This window comes from Onychostoma macrolepis, chromosome 08 (genome assembly GCF_012432095.1).
Source record: "Onychostoma macrolepis isolate SWU-2019 chromosome 08, ASM1243209v1, whole genome shotgun sequence".
NCBI lineage: Eukaryota > Metazoa > Chordata > Actinopteri > Cypriniformes > Cyprinidae > Onychostoma > Onychostoma macrolepis.
The window spans coordinates 28,861,418-28,886,271 of NC_081162.1; the positions used below are offsets into that span (position 1 = coordinate 28,861,418).

At 38.2% G+C, this 24,854-nt stretch overlaps 1 protein-coding gene across 1 annotated transcript in view; it reads right to left on the bottom strand.

The window, feature by feature from the left end:
* The window catches only part of dmxl1 (Dmx-like 1), a 52,676-nt gene that overhangs the window by 23,445 nt on the left and 4,377 nt on the right, over positions 1–24,854 (bottom strand). The window contains 21 exon segments of the mRNA XM_058784621.1: positions 429–598; positions 819–929; positions 2,487–2,612; positions 2,615–4,015; positions 5,778–5,999; positions 7,862–7,981; positions 8,063–8,150; positions 9,132–9,221; positions 9,299–9,420; positions 9,782–10,436; positions 12,363–12,577; positions 15,013–15,189; positions 16,602–16,770; positions 17,552–17,744; positions 19,219–19,397; positions 20,222–20,288; positions 21,473–21,587; positions 21,676–21,754; positions 22,145–22,219; positions 23,851–23,976; positions 24,506–24,626. Coding sequence (XP_058640604.1) covers positions 429–598; positions 819–929; positions 2,487–2,612; positions 2,615–4,015; positions 5,778–5,999; positions 7,862–7,981; positions 8,063–8,150; positions 9,132–9,221; positions 9,299–9,420; positions 9,782–10,436; positions 12,363–12,577; positions 15,013–15,189; positions 16,602–16,770; positions 17,552–17,744; positions 19,219–19,397; positions 20,222–20,288; positions 21,473–21,587; positions 21,676–21,754; positions 22,145–22,219; positions 23,851–23,976; positions 24,506–24,592 — 4,587 coding nt within the window. The 5' untranslated portion in view covers positions 24,593–24,626.

The following is a 24,854-nucleotide window of genomic DNA, read 5'->3' on the forward strand; positions in this document are numbered from 1 at the left end:
GTCCACACTGTGACAATAATACCTACAACGTTTTATGTCAACATACAGAAGCATTGCAGAGATACAAATTATTTACGTATATTTGATGTATATTTAATATTTGATGCTTGAGGTTAGGTTATGATGTACCAGTTACAAGCTAAAAGTTCATGAAAACAATTCTAAATTTGCCATCAGGAATAACAAAAAGTGTTCAATAACTGTTTACAGCCTGCCACAGACTCACAGCCAAAAAATGCAGAACAATCCAGGGAAAGCTAAGAGATGCAGTAGATGGTGCTTGACCCCTAATAACTCCAACACAGTAAAACATGAATGTGTGCTTTATTTACTTAAATATCCTGGATTATTATATGTCCTGCCAATATTGGCAAAATATACTCATCGTCATCTAATATGCACAGAAAATGCGCTCAGTTTGGTCAAACCTTCTCAATGCATCTGCGAAGCTTATTGGTGCTCCTGAGCCACCAGCCCACACCCATGGCTCTCAGCTCGGGCCACGAGGGATCTCCTTTCTGCAGCGCCGGAAGCATGTTGAGCAGCTCCTCTTCAGCCTCGGAGTGGAACGCCCAGGCGTAGTGACAGGTGGACAGTCCTGTTGACCAGCAGCACCTGAGTTACTGAGCTCAAAATCCACAGAACACATCACAGCTGAGGAAGATCAGCTGAGATTTACAATTACGTCTACGCAAGGCATTGCACTCGAGGTACACATTTAACCAGTGCATGCATTTCACTGGGAATCGAACCCATGACTTTGGAGCCATTCTCTACTCTTTGAGTTACAGAAACCACCATCTGAACGCTTGCCGTACCTTGGCAGAGGAGCGGAGCGCGATGAGCCGGAGGCAGAGACGTGAGGAGGAAGGTGTGCAGACGAACGGCCAGCAGGAACTTCAGTCCACATTCATCCAGCGTCTCTCCACCTGAGCAAAGGTTTATCACATCATAACTACAGCTAGAATCTAACTAAATCTAATCAATTATGCAATGTGGTGATTAATTAATCTAATCACATATTAATCATACATCAAATGCAGCTGACAAAAGATAATTTAGAGCCATTGTTGTGTTACATGAGAAAAGCATGAAATAGATATGACGAAAAGTAGCTTTAGAAAGAAATTTCCCTCTTTCAAATTTTTGGGTGAACTAACCCTTTAATTATAGATTTTTAAAATAATGTGTGAATTTTTTTTTTTTTTCACTCTAACACTGAATAAGAGACTAAAACTGCCAGTAAATGTCTAAAGTCATTTATTCATTCGATTCGTTCAAATGGCTGATTGATTCAGAAATGAAGTAAATGGCTCTCTTTATGAATAGCCCATTGAATCATTGATTCACTCGATTCATTCAAAACACAGAATCGTTCAGAAATTGTGTTGCTTATAGATGCACAACAGTTCTGCTGTAGCTTTAATAGGTAACAGCTGCATTGACAAAACTAAGCAAAAACAGACAATACTGTGCATAAAATATAACACAATATTAAATTCTTTTTTTTTTTAAACTGTTGTATAAAATCAGCATCATACTATTCGGGACAAAAGCAGCACTCGTGAAATATTGCTCTCGATGCTCATGTGATATTGATAAACTATATCATATGATATAAATATAAGACAAAAACTCATACTGGGGTATTTTTCTCTTTAATTTTTGGGGGCATATACAGCGGTGGCCAGAATTATTAGAGCACTAGTATTATCAGCAGCTAAAAAATGGTTTCAAGTCAGTTATTTCTATCTTTTGCTGGAGTGTGTCAGAAGGAAATATCAGTTTACATTTCCAAACATTCATTCATAATCCAGTGAGATGTTTGTGCTCCACACAGAGATGTGATCTGATCATCATCGGTGTGTCTGGAATAACATGAAGAAACAGAACAAACTGAGACTAAATCCAGAAGAACTGTGTTTCCAAAACGCTTCAAAAAACCTCCTTCAAAGCTACAGTGCTGTTAACAGTTTTACGCACTTGTGTAAAAATGATGTAAAATGAGGATGCTGTCAAAAATAAATTTTCTTTATCAATTAACTTCTATGAACTAAATTAAATCAACATTTGTTGTGAGCATCCTTTGTGTTTAAAGCAGGTTTTGTCCTCGCTGCACTTGAGCAGAGTTTCTCAGGAGGTTTCTTGAAGCGTCTCGGAGGCAAAGTTCTTCTGGATTTAGTCTCAGTTTGTTCTGTTTCTTCATGTCACTCCAGACAGACTGATGATGATCAGATCACATCTCTGTGTGGAGTGCAAACATAAAATCTCACTGGATTATGAATGAATGTTTGGAAATGTAAACTGATATTTCCTTCTGACACACTACAGCAAAAGATAGAAATAACTGACTTGAAACCATTTTTTAGCTGCTGATAATACTAGTGCTCTAATCGTTTTAGTCACCGCTGTATGTGTATTCCATCATAACACAAATGATGTCCCTACAAATGAAAACTGCAGTTATACCAGTGAGAGATACTGACCTTGGCCTTTCCCTTGGCTTTCTCCAATGTCGGTGCTGGTGGAAGCGATGGTGTCCGCTAAAGCCATCAGAGACATCTGCTCCATCCGCGTCAGTCCCGGCATGCTGGAGTGTAGCAGGTGTCCGATAACACCTGTGCATGTTCGGATCCAAAAAACGTAGGGCTGTATTTCGACAGATCAATGACTTTAGCGTTTGCATCCTCCTCATCGCCATCAAAAGGGTCCATGTCATCCGCGCTGACGCCGGCGGCCTGGAAGAGCTGGTCGTAAGCGTCGCTTTGGCCGTGAGTGCTCACGCTCTCCGATCGTTCTTTGGCACTCGGAGCCGTTTCCTCGTCGGCGGCTAACAGCGCATACAAAGGCAGCGGCGGGATGGAGTCGATCTCGGTGTAGTCGGAGCTCTCAGCTTTGCTGAACATCTTGGGATCTCGAGCGGTGCTTCCGCTGGCGCTGATGGTGAGCGAGCGCAGACGCCGCTCCTGGTTAATCGTAACGTCCTTCATAGACACGATCTCCCCAGCAATGCACTTCACCAGATGGGACAGGATGGCTTTAGCTCGTCGCACCTTCCCAAGGTCCATGAGCTCCAGCAGCTGCACTGGATGATACTGGGGAAGAGTAGGAAACAGGTGATAGGCTGCCTCAAACAACCCAGAATCCTCCATCTCGGCCGGGAGGTCGTACACGGTTCTCTTTCCGCTGAGTTTCTGAGCCAAACTAGTCATGGATCTGGTGAGGGTCTTTTTAGAAGGATTCGGACTGAGTCCCTCCTGTTTAAGCGACGTCACGCTACCATTAAGTGACGGTTTGCCCGGAGCCGGCGGCTGCCATTGGGAATAGACGTGCATTTCACAATCCATCCCGACTACTAAGATGCCATCTCGCACCCAAGATAGAGAGACAGGAATGGGTAGCGAGCCTTCAACTGACGACACCAGATCCACCACTCGGAGGAGCACCAATCTAGAGCAGCTCTGCTCCTTACTGCAATCAGAGAGTACCAGATCTGGAGGTTTTCCAGAAAGCATCCCGTACATGTAAAGTTTGGATCCTAGCCCTACAGTTAATATGTGAGAGCCGTCTTCTCTGGAAACCCAGTCTAAGTGTACCTGCCTCTTAACTGAACAGCCGTTAATCAGGCTTTTATCACAGTCGTTCGCACCGGGGCTGTATGCGCCGCAGACTTTAAGCGTCTGCTCCAGAATCCACTGAGAGCCTCCGGTGGAGTCGCACTGGAAGATGCTGATGTGCATGATGGACTCGTGGCTCCGGTGCGCGACTGCGACTCTGCTGGTGTGACAGCAGCTGAGACCCATGAGCTGACCGCACACGCTCAGAGCGCTGCTGCTGACCATGCCCTCCTCCACCAGCAAAGGCCACTCCTCCCAGAGGTACGACGGGTCAGCAGAGCCATCGGGGTCAGAGACAGCGCTGCACCTCCAGAACCGGACGGATCCATCTGAGCAAGACGTGGCCAGCAGATACGGAGAGCGTCCGGCCGGCTGCAGAGACGAGGCGCTCAAATGACCTGCAACGCAAATGTTGATGTTCGTTAGGAATGAGCGATATGGGCTTAAAAATATATCAAGATATTCTGTTTCTTTAGAGAAAAGTATTTTCGTTCCTATTTTTACCCAAAATAGGGTGTTGTGAGCATTACTGAGTAAACACACGTAATGTAATGACTGTTTAATTCATACTGGAAGCCGGAGGGCGCTCTTGCGCAGAAACTCCACATATGCATCGCAGAAGTAATAGCACTGACGAAGCTCCAGGAAATCCCTAATATGGACAAAAGTATCCAGTTTTCGCTGAATAAACGCACAAAGGAGAAATTTTAACTGAAGAAACTTGAAGACAATAAACATACGATTGCACAAACTATATGGTTTATCTGTGTTCTTTAAGCTATCTTTATATAAAAGTATATTTATAATGCAATGCTAATCGCCTTTATCACTGTATATAATACTATCATTCTGTAATATGAAACCATTTTAATGTGACATGCTATAACAAGAATATCTATGGAAGAGATGCTACATCTTTTCCTCCTCATTATTTTCATGTTTTCATTTGTATTCTGCCGTAACAATATGAACCAAAATGACATATCCTGTAAATTTATGCTCTGCTATCCTGATTTAATTTATGATAAATCCAAAAACCGCACTAAGCATATCTATTTTTCTCCCTAAGTCCTCATGTCTCTTTCCAGATTACACAGATGCTTTAAAATGTGATTGTCTCCTGTTTTCACTTCTAATCCCTATTAGCAGTGTTTACTGGAATGTTTCTAAAGCAGGTATATACACTACAATATTTATTGTCTGTATAAAATGATGGCGCAATCTCAATGTTTCGGTTAATTAATTAGTTACATAACGTAACAATGTTACATAACACAGACGTGTGATATTTAACCCAATTAATGTTATTGCCAACTGCATAAATTTTGGCACAGGTGTGTATTTTTATTGGAATTTTACTATTTCACTTCCATTTCCTTTAATAAATCTGCACTAGGTACACAAAATAGTTCCTCTCAGGACCTTAAGGACAAAAATATCCCCATTAAAACTGCTATTTTTAATCACAGTGTCATTTAACTGTAAAATTATGCAATTTTTGTTAATAGGCTTTCATTCTGTTGGCAAGGCTTCAAAATAAAATCTTTTTTACCAGATGGTGTTTTTTTGAGATATCAACCTCAAATTTGGAACACAACTTGTTTAGATTTATGGCTTTGATTTTCTAGCAGGTTTAGAGTCATAAAATATATATTTTATAAAAAATATCGTTCATAAATCATTTTCATAAACTTAAACCTCTATAACGTTTTTTTTTGGATTCACTTTTTAAACTTTTTTTTACTTCAACAATAATCTGCCATGGGTCTTCTTTAAAATGAGACCAAACTTTTTTTTAATTGACGCACAAGGGTTAATATTGCTGTGGAAAGTTTTTGGAGTTATTCATGCTGTAGTAATTGGTTAATGATTTTACACTTTTAAATTTTCTTTTAATGTTGGATGAAGGTTGAAGGGGGAGTAGAATGATGTCACCTCATAGTACCTAGTTTTTGAAAATGTGTGTTATATTGTGTTCTTACAGCAAATCTTTCACTGATTGTTTACAGTTTAACAGAAGCTCCTCCCATAATTTGCACAAAGCGTCATGGAGTGTTTTAAAAAGGTGGATAAATACAGGCCATAATTGGAATAATCAGAACATCGTGCTGCACTGAAGGATCTCATCATCAAAGGTGCACAGAGGTGTTTTGCGGTCACCTGCAGCAGGTGATACACGTAGGACTTCAACGCCCTGCGGCAGATCCAGCTCCTGACTGAAGACTTTTGTGTTGGTCAGAGCGAGGCGGCAGGCGCTCTGGAGGTTAGACGTCTTCAGTTTGGGTCTTGGGGATTGTGGCGAGCCGACCGTCTCAAAGTCAAACTGTGAGCTGTTCACGTTTGATGGAGACACTGTCTCTCTGCCGGGAGTTTGAGTTTGCTCTGAAAGAACGACACAAATCTGCAGTTCAGTTGACAGAAACAGTCAAATATAAAGACTACATGCATAATCTTTCATCAAAATGCAATTATTTGCTCTGTCTTTCCTTTACAGGTGACATCATAATTAGTGGCTGACCGATATGGGTTTTTTGATGGCCAACGCAGATGCCGATATAAAGCCGATAAATATGATATATCACATTATTTAATTTAAAGATAACAAAAATACATGAATAACAATCGCTGAAATTAAATTGTATTTATTTTGCATAATAGTATATCAAAATTAGGGGAGTGCGATATTGACAAAAAATAATATCTCGATATTTTCTGGTATTTTATCGATAGCGATAATTAGACGATATTTTGCCGAGTGTGTTATTGTGCTGGTATCTACCGTGGACAGCTGACCCCTAAGATTTTTGATATTCTGTGTAGAGGTCAGTTCACACTGATAGAAATTCATCTTTTCTAATAAGTTTAAATTTATTTTTACATTTTATGGGCATTTATACCTTTATAAAACCATTTTTTCTAAAAATGTCTATTATCTTTTGAGTCAAAATCCTTACATTTAATCAGTGACATTTGGGCTGTTACCAAGCAAATTAAATCAGTATCAACAAAATTCATCTTCACAATGCAGAGGAAACACAGAAGCTGCGTCTGAAGAGGTGTTTAGATGTGTTTACACACTGTTTACTGCAGGACATGAATGCATTTAACCTGCAGTTACAAATGCATAAATCATGTTTTGATATATTAAACATAAAATGTTAAAATACTGATATTTGAAATTATGTAAACAATAAAAGATACTTTAAATGTGAAATTAAAACCGCCAGCAGGTGGCAGCAAGTCACTGTTAATAAGTGAGTCATTGCGCTTGAACCGAATCATTTAAATGGTTGACTCATTCAGGAACGAATCACCGTCATGTTGCTCAGAGACGCAAAACAGTGCTGTGGCTATGTTTGGAATTATTTTTATTGTGGAAATGAGCAAAATCAGGAAATATGGTGTCTAAAAAATAAGTCTTCTTGTTTATTGAACTGTTGTAAATCATGGTAATTTTTGGAGAAAAACAGCACTCTTCGTGTGAAATTGATTAACTATATGAAGTGGTAAAAATGTATACATTTTCTGCCCCCATGTCCTGAATTTGTGCTCATTCTAAATGCATTTTAATAGACTGAATCATGCAGTGAAAGAACACACTCTCGCACTAGTCTAGACTTCAACACGTAATGTAAGCGTGCGCTATTGCAGTGCTCATTAGGGCTGGGACGATAAATCGATGCAGAATCTTTTTGTGGATCGATTCTGAGATTTTCAGAATGCATGGTGATTCTCTCTGGAATGGATTCTGAGTTTATATTTTAACAGCAGATGGCGCTCTACTCTAGTTTTTATCCACACACTCAAATACTGATGAAGAAGAGCGCTGAAGAGCACTTGTGTGTTCGGCTGAGTCTGTAATCTCACCTCGGCTCAGAATGCTTTTATGACGCCAGATTAATGTAAACACAGCCCACTGTGAACACCCTTGTGATTCGCTTTAAACTTTTCCAATCTTATGAATGATTATTTTAGTTTCAAGTGTGTGTAAGGATTTGGAAACAATCAGAGTACGTCTGATTCTGGAGCATGCAGCTCCCATCTGCTGTTCAAAACTAAGCTCAGAATCCACTCCAGAAAGAATCGATTCACGATGCATCGGTTTATTTTCCCAGCCCTAGTGCTCATGCTGTTATTTAGGCTTTGTTTGATCAAACTTGCACTCATGTCTGACCCCAATCTGGCACTTTTCACAGTCAAATCAAGTGTGTGTCTCATTATATAGCATAAGATCCATTACAAACCCATAATGACGGGAACTGCGTCCAGCTGTAGATGCCACATGTGCAGGAGCGACCTGCCGCTCTGAGTGATCTCCACCACCACCAGGAAGAAGCGAGCGGAGAAGAGCGTCTGGCTGGGAACTGAAGGACAGATAAACATTCATGACACAGCACAGAAACACAGCAAACACTGCGGCGTTATCAGAGAGAATGAGATTCTACCAGAATCCTGCAGGTAATCGTCTACTTTCTCGCTTCCCAAGATCAGGTCCTCCTCGAACACGTGCAACAGCTGAGTCTCTTTCCCCTGCTGAACAAACAGAGAGAGAGACGTGAGCGCTGAGCACTCTGGGAAATAACATCATGCTCTTGTTTTAGTTACACATGCCACTTTTTATTTTATCCTTTCTAAAATGCCTGAGAAAGCGATATGGTTTAGTGCGATTATTAAGCATGCAAAGATTAAGCACCATTATCTTTTTACAGCTTTCAATAAATGCTGTTTCACACAAACTCCATCTCTAACGAGTCGTTTATAATGTGCATTTGAAAATGCAACATGCACCAAACGTCTTCGCAAGTTTGTAATGAGAATGGTTTATAAATCTGTTGTCATCAAAAGAGAAGCATTTATAAATAGAAGTTATCCTGCAGTTTTCCTCCAAAATAATAGCTATATGCTTTAACAAATAAAGAAAAATATATATATAATTGCAATTGTACTGTTGTTATATAAATAATAACAATTATGATTATTATTATTCAAATTCAAAATGTTTCTGTGAAATACTTTAGAGTTCAATAGTATTATAGTTTATTTATCTATTTTTATAGATGTATAATCTATAACTTATAATCTATATTTGTCTTAATAAATATATTTATAAAGTATAAATGAATATATATATATTTTTATAATTTACTTAATTTATTTATCTATTAATATAAATTAATTTATTTTTATTATTATTAATTTTTTTTTTAAAGTCTACCAGGGGGTGGGATGGGTTCTAAATTCGTACAGCTGCTTTTTTTTAATATATTACTGTTCCCTGAAAAAAAAAAAATTAATAAACAGTTGTTAACAAAAAAAATTAATTAATTAATTAATTAAATAAATAATAATTATTATTGCAATTAGACATATTTCCCCAATTTTTCCTGCCTGTTTTTTCAAAGAAATAATGCACATACAGTCTCATGGCTGGTAAAAAGTCACCAGCTATCAGCAGGTGTGGTGAATGTTAGTTTTAGGCCCTGATTAAGCGTCTGTGGTGGATCTTATACGTACAAAGTCTGTGATGGCATCAAGCTCAATGATGCAGCCTGGTCTGGCCGTCGACTGCTGGCTGATGATGTTAAACACCTCTCCAACATATTTCTGGAGGAAAAACACATTAAAGATAAGCAGGACTCTGCTATTTGATATACTGATATAACAGCCAGACTCATTCTTACGGAGATGTCGGGGTTGGAGAGTTCACTCAGCAGTTTTTTGGCCTCGATGATGGCCTGATAGAGTCGGAGCGAGTGTCCGTCACTGGCGATGAAGCAGGCACTGGGTGAGTTTCCATACACACCTTTGGGAAGGAAATTAAATATGAATACAGCAACAGTATCATCCAATCAGCTGCAAGCTGGAGAACAGACAGGCGTGACACACGAGGCTTCACCAGTTAAACTTTTAAAGATGCACTTTAAATATTCATGAGCTGAATACACATTTATGAATATTCCATGCAGTAGAGACTCTGTTCGAACAGGGCTGCGTTCCTGTAAATGTTTCCCACTCGCTCATTAAAAATCTCTGAAAATATCAAATGAGTGCTTTCTCCTGTACTGTACTCTTACTTTCTGTTTTTAATGTAAGACTGTCAGACTGAACAAGTTTTCCACAGCGAGTTTTGCTTTTATATCAAAATCTAAGGAAGCGTTCCTCACCGAGGCAGTTGCTGGGGATGAGCGTAGGCAGCCAGGCCACGTTAGAGAAGGCGGAGGCGTGCAGGGAGTTGATCCTGGCCAGCTCGGACACGCCGCCCGAGAACGACAGCGGCCCCACCGGATCCACCCGCCATAGGATCAGCTCGCTGTAGATGGCGCTGGGGTCCTGCGAGATGCCACCAGACGCAGTCCTGCTCCTGTGGGCTGGGGCGGTCAGAGCAGCGGCGGGCGTCCGCAGGGCGTTGTGGTGCGAGGTGGTCAGCAGCAGCGGCAGCAGAGAGTGGCAGGCCAGATCGTTGAGGTGGAAGCGATGACCGCAGTACCGTGACTTGTGAGAGACGCTGAGTACCGTGGAGAAGGCCGAGTCCTCGGCGAAGCTGACGGCCCACTGGTTGAGCGAACCGTCAGCGTGTTTGGAGATCATCAGGACGCTGGGGGTGAAGATGCTGAGCCGCAGGCTGCTGGAGGAGGGTTTGTTCTGGCTCTGTCCGATCAGAGCGGAGGACGACGAGTGCGGCAGGCCCGCGGGACGCTGACGGCCATGCTGGATGGCCAGGTCCACGTTTCTGTTGCAGGCGTACATGACCACACTGCGGCTGAGAGAGTTGGCATCGCCGGTGGGGAAGGCCACGGGAATCCTGGACACGAAGGAAACCTGGGAACAGAATGAACTCATCAGAGATGAAAGATCAGTAGGGCTGCCCTCAACTAAAGATTGTTCTAGCCGTTCATTTGAATCATTAGTCGACTAATCACATGTTTATTAATAACCCATTTAAATCATAATAATGTGCCTTTGCATTCATAAAGCTTGCCACAGCACGTCAGCAGAAGTAATGATTATGTGTCAGGAAAAAACAGTAAGAAGGCTACATTAACTTTTTAATAATTTATTGATAAACTGGTGCTTTGTGTGTCTTCGGTTTAAGAGATGAAGTCGGCGGCACTGACTTGTCATCTCCGCAGTAATGGAGGCACCTATATGCATGTTTCATACGGATTACATAATCAGAGAATACCTGTTTTACATTTGAATTGGTTCATTTGAAAGTAGACATTTCACTCTATATATATATATTTTTTTTATGTCTGAAAGGGAAGTATACACGGAGTTTCGCACTTAAGTTCACGGAGACCGAGACGGCAGAAAGTGCATCCTGTGTGCTTTCATTATTTTACAAAAGCACAATGTTTTGTTGTTATTGTGAGCACACACAAATAAACGTAGAGTCTTTACAGATTAAAAAAATCTATTACTCTTATCTGTATGACCAAAAATGACAGAGTATTTTAGGAGCAAGTGACTGCACCGGCGCCTTCATCTGTCCTGCAGTGAGCTACTGTTCAGCTTCCACACTCCACACAGACACTTGAACAGCACACATTTCTCTAGGTTAACATTAGATTGAGCGGCCATGTAAAGTTGCTGCTACTAACATATTTCAGATAAGCCATATTTGAGGTCGATGAATGATAGGCGAGCATTTGGATGTCCTGCCCGATGTACTGTATTACCACAGAGAATACAGACTATAAAACGAAGCACACATCAAAATTGAACTGCATGGTGATAAACCTGTATTTACAAATTATGTCAAGAGTAAGAGACATCTTTTCTTGAACAGCTATATGAATGAACATGTTATCAGTCTAAATCAGGGCTCAGTCCGGAGCGCTGTATGACTGATGTGTCTGTTTAATTTAACTTTACTCCAAATATATGAACTTACCTGTTTTACCTGTGTTCGTTATGTCCAAATATTTAGTGTTAAACTGTTGGTCTTTAAAATAAACATACTTTTGATTTTGACCGATTTTGCAGACCTTTTAGACTGATAACTTCCGTGTACCAATGCAGCAAACCTGTCACAGGACAAGCGGTCCTAATAGCGATGTATGACTGTTGTAACCGAAAACATATGAACTAGCTGTTTTACATATTTTTATATTTAACATGTTAGTTTATCAGTATGTTTGAAAAGTATATCATGTCGATTATGGACCCTTTTCACAAGATTGTGATGACGAAAGTTTTTTATATTTTGACTTTTTTTTTTTAAATGAATGTACACTTATAACACCATACTCTGTATTATATCACTTTTGCATCAAATTACATTTATTTTTATTTTTTTTAAGTCACTATTTAACACTAATGTGAGGGTGTTTCTAATACAGAGTCTATGGGAGGGACGGTAAATTTGACATCGCTCTCTCTTCTGACTGCCGTTATCAGTCTCTCTCAGTTTTTTTTCCTTTTTTTGAAAGTCATGAAAACACTGTCGTGGAGTTTTTCTTTTGCTATTTGAGCAAATGGGAATGCAAAAAATATATATTTGTGGTACTCTGCTCACTGCTCTTCAAGTTAACCCAACTATGATGACTTCCGCTGCTGAGAGATTGGTGCTTCCATAGGCTCACTCGCTCTTTCACGTAGCCTATGAAATAGCCTATGACAAGTACAGAAAGTCTCTCTCTTGCCCTCACCTACCCATGCACAATAATATCGTGTATCGCGATCTCACAGGCTGGCGATTTGACAATATGAAAAATTACCATATCGCCCAAAACTAGTCTGTACCTGCGTCTGTCGAAACATGCCGGGCTGGTATTCGTCCAGCCAGTCGACGTGCCACACCATCAGCGAGCCATCCATCGGGTGGATGCTAAACAGCATGTCTGCTGCTCTGTTCCAGTCTCCCAGCAGCACATCCACCTGATGATCCACCGCCGCCGCAGGGAGAGAGACGGAGCCCAGAGCCGCAGCATCAGCACCGCTCCCCTCCTCATCAGCATCTGCTCAGAACAGACAGATTTCAGCTTCATATGATCCTCACATGCTGTTCACACAGGCCTATTACTGTAGAAATGTTACCAATAAAACTGCAAAAACACAGACAGTGACTTTTATTTTTTAAGCAGAACAGTAAAGAAGATTTTTAACTGAAACCGTGCTCCTTGGTGATTCATATAATGCAAGTCAACGGTTACCGGCACTTTGAGAATAAAAAAATAAAAAATTATATCATTGATCATAATATCCTACTTTACCGGTTGGAACATGTTGTCTGCATTAAGGGTACTGCTTTGGAGTGGTTCAGGTCCTATCTAACTGATAGGACTTTTTCTGTCCGCCTTGATGACTTTGTTTCCTCATCAGCTCCCCTTCTTTTTGGAGTCCCTCAAGGCTCTATCCTTGGCCCTATGCTGTTTTTCCTGTATATGCTCCCATTAGGGTCTATTCTCAGGAAATATAATATTTCGTTTCACTGTTATGCAGATGACACACAAGTTTCTCTGCCACTGAAACAGGAACATGTCAGTTCTTTGCAACTTTTTGATTGCCTCAGAGACATCAATTAATTAATTAATGACAGCAAGACTGAAATTATGATATTTGGTCCAAATTGTACTAACAAGGTCTCTAACACTGATCTGGGCCCTTTGCTTCCACATGTTAAATCCACTATTAAAAACCTGGGTGTAATATTGGATGTGGATTTTAAACTTGACAAACAGATAAACTCTGTAGAAAAGTCAAGTTTTTAATCAGTTAAGGCTTTTAGACTTTTTTTGTCATTTAATGATTTTGAAAGGCTTATAAATGTTTTTATTTAATCTCGTTTAGACTATTGTAATGCCCTCTACGTTGGTGTCAACCAGGCCTCTCTATTACGCTTGCAGTTAGTGCAGAATGCCGCAGCTCGACTTTTAACTCGAACGCGTAAACGGGAAGATATTTCCCCCATATTGTCTTCCCTACATTTGCTTCCAGTCCGTTTTAGAATTGATTTGAAGGTTTTAGTGCTTGCTTATAAATCCTTAAATGGCTTAGCCCCAACCTACCTTTCTGATCTTATATAACTGCATGTTCCATCCAGGTCTCTGAGGTCTGCTGACCTTATGTTGCTGGCAGACCCTAGAGTAAGACTGAAGCACAGGGGAGATCGTGCCTTTGCTGTAGCTGCCCCTAAACTCTGGAATGCACTACCATTGTCTGTGAGGATGGCCCCAACTTTGTCTGCTTTTAAAACTAGTCTTAAAACACATTTTTATTCATTGGCATTTAATTCAGTTTGAGAGCTGTGGTTTTTCTGGGTTTTTTAATCTGTAATGTACAATACTATGTCCAGTACCTTATTGTTTTTTGTTTTAAGACCCTTTATGTACAGCACTTTGGTCAACTACTGTTGTTTTTAAATGTGCTCTAGAAATAAACTAAACTTGAAACAAAGCATATCAGGCAACACAAAATGAATCCCCATGGCTCCTGACGATATATTGAGGTCTTATGAAGCGAAACGATCGGTTTGTGCAAGAAAATTAACATTATTTACAGCATTATTACCTGTAATCCAGAGCCCCAGACAAAGCGTCTGGAGATGGCTGACAGTCACTGTGAGTGGAAATGAGCTGAAATATCGGCGTATCTGATCCTGTGATGAATGAACTGGTCCCGCTCCAGTTCCTCCAGAAACAGTTCGACTCGGACCGAAGAGCCGCTGATATGTGTGAACCGAGAGCTTGAACAAAGGGGTGAAATGAACGCTTTTATGGTTTCTCATGGTCTATGTAAAAAGCTGAGCTGATGAAGACTAGTTTATAGACTTTATATGCTTTAAACTGTAAAACATCCACGTTTCACATTATTATTGGCTGTTTTAATAATATAATTGCATATACGCAATGTCATTGTGTGATTACATAAACTAATGAATTGAATCAGTTCATTGAAAGGAACTAACCGAAAGAACCAGTTAATGGACAAGAATCAGATTTACACATTTGCCTGAGTCTCTGGATTACAGATAATAATGTCATAAATAATTTCTTGCACAGAGCGATCTTTTCACTTCATAAGACCTCAATATATCATCAGGAGCCACAGGGATTCATTTTGCATTTCTTGATATGTTTTTTTATTCTCAAAGACAGGCAGCCGCTGTCTTGCATTCTATGAATCATCAAGAAGCACGGTTTCAGCTGAAAATCTTCTTTACTATTCTACTGAAGAAAAAAGACACCTACATCTTGGATGGCCTGAGGGTGAGTAAATTAACAGCAAATGTACATTTCTGGCTGAACTGTCCCTTTAATAAACGGTTCTGCCTCATCTCGACTTGACTGGTTCAAATCCTGCTCTGAACGCTCACATTAGTGTCACTCTCACATGTAAACACCGTAAATCAGTCCTGCCCTCTAATATATAGCTCAGATGATTCACACGGTACCGTAGCTCTCTGTGGGCCCGTTCTGCTCGCCGCTGCTCTTCAGCTGCTGTAGAAACACCTCCATGCTCAGCGTCAGGTGCAGCTCTTTGTTATTGAGCCAGTGAACGGTGAACGGACCGCCCGGTTCCTCCTCATCAGAGCCGTTCATGGACGAGATGGAGGGCAGCAGAGGGATATCTGCACACAAGCATCACCATTACATTATCTGTCTTCAGACAAAGGTCACTGCATGTTTTTTGACAGCAGGTTTGAAGAGCTACAGAGAGATGAGATTTCAGAGCGACAGCAGGAGGAAGCTCAAAAAAGTCATTTTTATCCTGTTAGTCACACAAAGCTGTCGTAAGGAGGGTTGAAGAGTTGAAATCACTGTTTGAGTTTAAGTGTATTTGTTTACAGGGGAAATGCACATTATAGAACATTACTGTAAATGTACCAGAATTAGCCAAAAGGCTGTTTCATCTGTAGACCCTTGACAGAATTTTTAAAAAAAAGTCACCTTAAAAAAAATCTTACAATTATACAAAAACAAAAGGGAAAAAATAAATAAATAAACAAAACGCTCTCTTTAACACTTTTCTACTGTTTTCTAGGTTTATTTTTAAAAATTTTTTTAAAACAGCACGACACACAGTTAATTCATTATAAATCATGCTGGAGGTTTAGTCACATGTTATTACAGGGATTGCCAAACTTTTTTATTTAACACCACACGTTCCCGGTTCTCTGATATCAGTTAATGGTCACATGACATGCAGATACACAAATATAATACATTGGTAAACCATATACTGTATTTGATTTTTAGATATATTTTTGATATTTGATTTGTTTTTATTTTTAATTTATTTATTTACTTACATTTTACTCTTTTATGATTTAATTAAGTGTTTTATTATTTTAATTTTAAAATAATTTATTTTAATTTTATACTTTTATTATCCCTTTTGAAAAAGAAATATAATTACATGTATTTGAATTACATTTATTTCAAGCTAAGTATGCTACAAATACATTTACATATTTTTGTATTTAATAAAAATAGCCTGCAATTGCACTTTTAGTATACTAAACTGGAATACTTAAAGTCTGCTAAATTGGAACAATTTCAGAAGTCCAACTAAAGATATACTGAAGTATATTTGATTGTGCTAAAGTGCAACTATTGCGAGTATACTTCAGGTGCACTTTAAATATCTTGCATTTAAAGACTGATATTATTCAAAGATCATACAATCCTCATCAATAGTGACACTAAAACACATTTTACGCTTAATATTAAGAAACGTGCATTGTGCACAAGTAGTGCACAAGTTTCATTATAATTTTTATTTCAGTAAGCATTAAGCAGTATGTTCACTTGAACTATACCTAGTATGAAATAAATGCATTTCAAATATATTACTTTTTTACTAGGGATTGCATTAATTATTAGCTTTTTATCAACTCATGAACACTGCTGTATTTATTTGTCAGAAACAAAGATAACTGAACTCAACTGAGTGTGAGTTCATCTCTGTATTTATCCAGCACACGGTTTTCTGGGTCATGTCTGTGTCACATGTGAAGGCTGAAGGTCTGGTGTGTGTTACCTGTGGCTGGGTTGATGCTGGCGGCGATGTGGAAGTGGCACAGTGCGTTGGCGTGCAGCATGTTGGTGCGATGTGTGTTGTGTTTGTTCTGCTGCTGGGGCAGAGGACCGCTGTATGAGAGCTGAGATAAACAGCGCACCTCCTCTCTCCACGACGGCTTCAGCTTCAGCTGCGAACACAAAACAGACGCTGCTGTATTCTTTCATTAGTGAACACTAGACTATACTAAATTCTAATTTTGCACTTAAATATTATCAATATTCAAATTATATTCGATTTAAAAGACATGATTTCAGTTGGGGGGGAAAAAAGCTATTGGCTTCTCTCCTGAGGCCACAAGAAGGCGCATCGATCAAAATATTGCTAATGCACGTTTATTAAAGCAATAAAATAGCATGACTATCTGTGAAAAAGTGCATAATGTTCAATTGAAAAAAAACAGCATCATGTATGCAATACAAAGAAACGAAAGCCAATCACAGAGTACTTTTTCCATTTAAAAACACGAGATGCAGAGGGATGGAATGAAAACAGCCATAAAGTCTCGAGACATGTTTTTTTAAAAGTTTGAATTTTACATGCTTTCTAAACATGCGGCTCTATTGAGCGAGACGCGAGTGAAACGCTGATAGACGTCCCTCTAGAACATGCGCAAAATATGCGTTCTGTGAGAATGGCTTGGTTTCAGTTTTGACGAAAACAAGATCTTCTCCGCATTGATTTTCTGTTTTTCCGCAATATTTTGAATGAACAACGCAGCATTCAGTGCTTTCAACTGGACAGGCTAAAAAAAGCATTAAAAGCAACGACACCTACATCCTTATCACATAACGCACACCTAAAATTTTAACGCAATGTTTTTGCATTCAAATGTGGATTGTTATTTTAAATTCGAGGAATATTGGACATTCTAATTTTGATTTGACAGGCCAAGTGAACACGCGCCTCACCTCCAGCGGGTTCTGGTTCTGCGCTCGGCTGTTGCTGGAGCTCTTCTTCATGCTGTTATTCTTCATCACATCGTTGCTGCTGTGATTGTGCCGGAGTCCAGACAGAAGACAGTCGCTGGGCAGCAGCGTTTCGGCCCACAGGCGACACACACTGTCCTTGCAGCAGGTCAGCAGCACGTTACACACCGCGCCTCTGGAAGTACATTTACAATTAGCAGATGCTTTTATCCAAAGCGACTTACAAATGAAGACAATAGAAGCAATCAAAATCAACAAAAGAGCGATGATATAGCAAGTGCTATAACAAGTCTCAGTCAGCTTAACACAGTACACACAGCAAGTTTTTTTTTTTTTATTATATAATAAAGAGAAAACAGACAGAATAGAAAAAGAATATAGCGAGCTAGTGTTAGAGGCCTTTTATTTTTGCATTTGTTAATTGTATGATGAATAGAAAGAAAACAAATGGATAGAAAACAAAAAGAATAGAGAAGCTAGTGTCATTTTTAAAAAATAGAATTAGAATAGAGAGTGCTAGAGTTAGAGGGTCAAATAAAGAAGTAGTAGTAGTATATTTTTATTTAATGCCATGTCAGCATCTTTGGCTATTTTCATGGCAAAAACAATAAAAAACACAATTAAAAACCAGCAAACAAACAAACACAAGTTATATTACACAAGATTTTTTACATTAAAATATGAGCAACATACGCTGAGCAACTACCGGGATGCAGAGATCTTATTTGGTTGAAGCCAAATCTTATTTCATTATATAGTAATTTTATTTCACAATAACAATTTATATCATGATATAGTCGTTTTTGTTATTTTATATTTTTTGGTAATAATAAGAGCATAGATGCAAATACCAAACTAAATGACAAATACAATAAAACAAAGACACAAATGAAATAAATAGGGCCCTATATGAAATGTTTTATTTTTTCCCAAATTCCATTTCAATTTTTATAGACTCTATTTTAATGGTTACATTAAAAAATATGAATCAAAAAGCATGTCTAATTAACTGAAATCATAAAACTTTATTAAAAGTTTAATAAAAATTACATTTTTAAGGCCCTATATGAAATACATTTTATTACTTTTCTCAAATTCAGTTTTATTTTTCTGTGAACCTGTGTTTTCCATTACTTTTCTGGATTCCATTTTAATCGTTTCGTTACATTTTAATAATCAAAATCATATCTAATTAACTTATAAAGGATAATTAGATTTTATAAAGAATTTATTTATTATAGGATTTTTTTAATTTTTTTTTTAGAAATACTGTGTTGTGTATTTACAATTTTCTAGTAAATAAATTCTGGTAAATAATTTTTCTGCTAAATATTCCTTAAATATTGTTTTAATAATATTTGTATTATTAGTAGTAGTATTATCATTACATTAAGTAATATATTTCTGTCATGTTAAACCGAACTTTTATTTTGACGGGTTGCTGCGAAGATCTTTGTTTGGATGTGATAAGAAACGGTAAAATGCTCATGAAGTGACTCTCAGAGCAGTTCTAGAGATTTCGTTCAAAGATGTTTGACAGAAAGGGGAATCTTGCAGAACTTGCACTGATAGAAATACCACTTGATCAAATCTAGTTTTAAAAGAGATTAAAACCCTATGCCTCTGGAAGAGCGGGACAGAGCGGTCACCTGGGCATGTATTCGCTGGTCTTCCTCCAGGAGAAGCCGGTGACGGAGCGAGGGTGAGCCAGGTAAATGTAGGAGAAGCTGATCTGGGCTCCGGAGCGCAGGTCGAGCAGCGTGAAGAGTTTGGTGACGTCTGCCTGCCATTTACTGGTGTTGTACCACACCTTCACCAGACAGTCGTCCTGCAACAACACAATCCCTCAATAACGGTGCATGCTAGTCACGTCAGAAAGACCGTATTTAGGAGCCGAGTGAACATGTTTCAGTGGGAAACTCATAACTTTCTTTAAGCCCAGAGCTTCCAAGTTGTATTAGTGAGAAAACATTGGAGAAGCAATAGATGCAGTGTCTGTATTGATGGTAAATTTGCTGATTTATTTATCATTTTACATCAGCATCAAAGACAGCACATTTTTTCTTCATAGCCTTTGATGTTGTTTGAGATCTATAGGGATTTTATATGCATGTCTACTTAACATTTTATGAGTTAGTTTTTTTTTAAACACCAAATGCCAATTCTATTTCATTCTGGTTTTTACTGTATTTCTTCTTGACTGTACTGCAATTTTATTGTTTTATTTTTTTATTATTTGTTTACTTTCCTCAAACAATAATACACTTCCATCAGATGCACATCACATATTATACACCCGAACACACTCATATATAAGCACACATATATCTACACTCACATTCACAAATGTTATTGTTTTAAATGTGCTTTATAAATAAACTTGAACCTGAATTATATTCATGGCAAGTAATGTGATTCAAAATAGTTTTAATAACAACAATAATTCTATACAGTAATTTAACTATTATTTGTACAAACAATAAATAAATAAAAATTACACAATTTTTCTATTTAATATTTGATCAAAAATAAATTTTTGGGCAACTTGTTTAAATATATAACATTTTTCATTTACAATAAGACCAAGTTGCATGTACAAAATATTATTGTACTGTAATAACATGCACACGTCATATATGTACAAACACTAACCTGTCCTGCAGTCGCAAAAAACTCTCCATCCGGGGAAAACTTGATGAAGTGAGTCGAAGCGGCGGACCTGTAACAACCAGAGAGATTTCACTGAGAACACACTTCACACTCTAATGACAAATAATACTTATACGGCCTTATGAAATATGTTTATTTTTCTGGATACCTGGAAATTTCTGGAAAATTTAACGGGTACATTTTAGTAATTAAAAAGCATGTCTAATTAATTGGAATCATGAAATATATTCAATTTAACAACAATTTATTAAAGGTTTAACAAAAATTTAATTTTTAGGGACTTATGAAATCCATTATTATTTTTTCCCCAAATCCTATTTCTAAATTCCATGTTTTTCCATTTACATTTTTCTGAATTCTGTTTAATTAGTTAAATTGAATTAAAATGAATAATTAATTGAAATCATGAAATGTATACAATTTAACAACCATTTTTTCGATTCCTCGATTTCTAAAAAATTTAATCGTGGCAAAATATTAAATTTGAAGTAATTGATAAAATCGCCCAGCCCTAGTGCTGTCTATTTAATTTTTTCTGGATTGATGATTTAATACAAATTTGTTATCAAAAATGGTGGTAATCTAATTAAAGTAGTAGTTCACTTCCAGAACAAAAATTTACAGATAATGTACTCACCCTCGTCATCCAAGATGTTCATGTCTTTCTTTCTTCTTTCTTTCATTTTTTGAGGAAAACATTTCAGGATTTCTCTCCGTATAATGGACTTCTATGGTGCCCTGCGAGTTTGAACTTCCAAAATAGAGGAGTTGGAGGAGAAAATGAGATGACAGTTTTTCCACATGCCCTAACTGTCATGAACCGGAATACACAGAGTTCAAGCAGAGCTACACAAGACAAGCATTTGAGGTTATAAAGTATATAAATTGTAAATTTTTTAGAAAATGACCGATTGTTTTGCTAGATAAGACCCTTCTTCCTCGGCTGGGATCGTTTAGAGCCCTTTGATGCTGCACTGAAACTGCATTTTGGAAGTTCAAACTCGCAGGGCACCAAAGAAGTCCATTATATGGAGAGAAATCCTGAAATGTTTTCCTCAAATAACATAATAATTTCTTTACGACTGAAGAAAGAAAGACATGAACATCTTGGATGAGTACATTATCTGTAAATATTTGTTCTGGAAGTGAACTACTCCTTTAAGGCATAAAACACTGGAGCTGCCTGACGTGTATTCAGAGAAACTCAGAGTGATGTGATGGACGAACACTGACTTGCATTGCCATGCGCATCTCCAGGAGCGCTGAGGAGCGGCGGGTTCGGTCTCAGTGCTGGACTGAGCGTCACACCACAGCTGCAGACACGCCGAGCCCGTCAGCAGACAGGAACCTGCGAACAGCATCAGAGAGAGAGAGAGAGAGAGAGAGAGGTCAGCGGCTCGTCTCAGACAGGACAAGCATACGCTGACCTCACGTACCTGTGGGGTGCCACGTCAGGATGTGTGCCACCGACTGCAAGACAAACTGCCCGCTCTTCTGCCAATGATAACTCAGCTTCTGCGGAGCAGAAACACACACAACCAATCATTCACATGCATGCATTTGGCAGACGCTTTTATGCATTGCATTCAAGGAATACATGTTATCAGTTCATGCATTCGCTTTTCTGGTTAAATCAATTTTAAAAATTACTTTTTTCATTACTGGATGAATCAGTGTTTTTGAATGAATCTCTTGAATGAATGATTCAAAGACAAATACATTTTTAGCAGCCACTTTTCACCAGCTAAAAAAAAAAGATGCACACACAGGAATTGCTAGGTGGAATTAAAATTTTATCCAATTCTTGACCTTAAGTATCGGATTCTGGCATTGGAATTGATTTTCAATTCCCAACCCTATTCATGACGGCTTTAAAAGAGTGTATTTATTCCAGAAGTAACTCACTTTTTGTGCTTTTCCTTGTGGACTGACCTCCACCGGCTCAAACACACAAATAATGTTTCCATACGACGCTGCAATCTGAAAACAGAGCAGATTTAGAAAGGTTGCACAGTAATAATCCTGTTCGGATGCTAGTCGAACTCTTGCTGAATCCTAAAAACTTTCCCGGATCACTTCAAACGCTCTCCATCGTTTGTCTGTTGTGTTTCCCCACTTCAGAAAGGTTCCCACGCTCGTGTGTTTTCCTGCACAATGAGCTGGTAACGTGAGCACACTATGGGTGGATGGTTTTAATTAAGGGAAAGCGAGAGAGCATTTCAAAGCTCTTCAGGCGAGGAGGATGTTTAGACCACAGCATGTCTGGCATGTCAATGACGTCCAGTTTACAGGTCCAGGAAACTCTTATGGATGATGCAGGGCTTCAGTTCAATTCATAAAATGCGTATTGTTTCAGTTAAGAAGCCAGTGGTGTCTGTGTCGAGGATAAATCAGTGATGATCAATCAGACTGTTATAAACAGATCTTGATACCGTAAGCATTAATTACTGCTGCTCATGTATTAACGTATCATAGATGACAGCAGACGAACAGTATTTACTATACAAGTCTCAAATCACTGGTGTCCAACTTAAGAAGGAAATCATAGACATATACGAATAAAGGGAGAGGAAATATCCCATTTTCATACTTTACTCTACTAAACTGTCCTGTTAGCTATAATAAACTATAAACAAGCTCAAGAGAGTTCACATATGTTGGTTGTTCAGTATTCATTACTCATTCAAGATCAACATAATTAGCCAGAGTAAGACACTCAACGTACCTGAGAACACACTTCACACCCTAATGGCAAATAATACTTATACGGCCTTATGAAATGTGTTTCTGGATACCTGGAAACTTCTGGAAAATGTACTAATGGTTAAAGTGTGGTTTTAGTAATCAAAAAGCATTTCTAATTCATTTGAATCATGAAATATATTCAATTTAACAACAATTTCTTAAAGGTTTAACAAAAACTAAATATTAATTTTTTCCCCAAATCCTATTTATTAGCTAAATTGAATTGAAATGAATAATTCAAATCATGAAATGTATACAATTTAACAAACATTTTTTAAACGATTAACAAAAATTACATTTTTAGGGCCCTATGAAATTCACATTATTTTTCCCAAATTTTACTGTAGTCTGTTTAAGTGGTGTACAAATGTATGCATTTATTTATTTATTTATTCTGTGCTGTCTATTTGATTTGTTCTGGATTTATGATTTAATACTAATTTATTATCAAAAATAGCGGCAATCTAATTAAGGCATAAAACATTATAAAACTGAATTAATCTTTAAAAATGTGTTCAAATGAAGATTTAACCATCACTTTTTATTTTTGGGGGGTAAAAAACTAAATAAAAACACACTACTAATTAAGACACAGACATTACATTTAAATAGCAGTCTTCTATGCTTTGATTTTCACAGAAACTTACTTAAGTGCAATTTTCTTAAGTGCACAGGACTACTTTTGATATATTCATCCAAATTTTGCCAAATTATTCCCTGGGAATCAAACCCATGACCTTGGTTTTGCTGTTTTGGTGTTGATCTAATGTCTGCGCTACAGGAATGTGATGTTCAGAAATAAAGAAATGAGAATGAGGCATGTGTGACTGACACCTGACATCACAGCAAGTGTGTGTGTGTCTCACCTGTCCGCCTTGCAGTGAACAGTCCACACAGCCCACCTGGATGTTCCCGTGTTTGGCTCCTGGGATGATCTGGATCCTTTCAAAGTCACTTCCCAGAATGACGATGTCACAGCCAGAGGCGTAGGCCTGTCCCACGAGCATCAGACACACAGACAAAACAAGATCACACACAGAGTCTGATATTAATGACCACAGTGAGCATATATTCAGATTTTATCAATTAATCCAAATGTAATGTTTTGCTACATTTAAATTTTTTTTTAATCAAAGAATCACAGTTTTAAATGTTTTCATTTACTGTTAATAATCGCCGCTGCTGCTGTTACACTGACAGTCAGGAAGAGTTTGAATCGACCTCTAAAACTGAATGCTTTGGCTATGAAATATTTTGCATTTTTATTTTACATTATTTCTGAACATATCGGACGTGATTAAGACCATATTTGCCTTCATATTCATGCATCTTTTCAGCAAAGATATTTAACAAGTGAATTTGCTTTGCATTTACAGCATGTTGAACTTCATGTGAACAGAACTTTCTTTAACCAGATGGTTCATAAAGAGAACATTACTAAAACGGACTAGATAAACATTAGAAATCAAACGTTGTGTTAGAAATGGAGATGTTATGTTGTGCGGTATCGGGCAGGTTTACCGTGAAGGGCTGGTTGTTGACGCTGCCCACAGAGAAGCAGTTGTCTCCGGGGTTTACGGCTCCTGTGAGCACCTGGTGCAGGTTCATGCTTCTTGGCACACTTGAGTTTCAGTACAAACCCCTGCAAACAGACGGAGAATCAGCGACTGCTGTCAGCAGAAACACACACACACACACACACACACACACACCTGTCCAGACTGCCTTCAATACACCTGCTCTGCTGAAGCTTCATGTGGAACTTACTAGAATGTAGTAGTAGTAGTATATTCTTATTTAATGCCATGTCAGCATCTTAGGCTATTTTCATGGCAAAAAAAATAAAAAATGCAAGTATACAATAAAACCA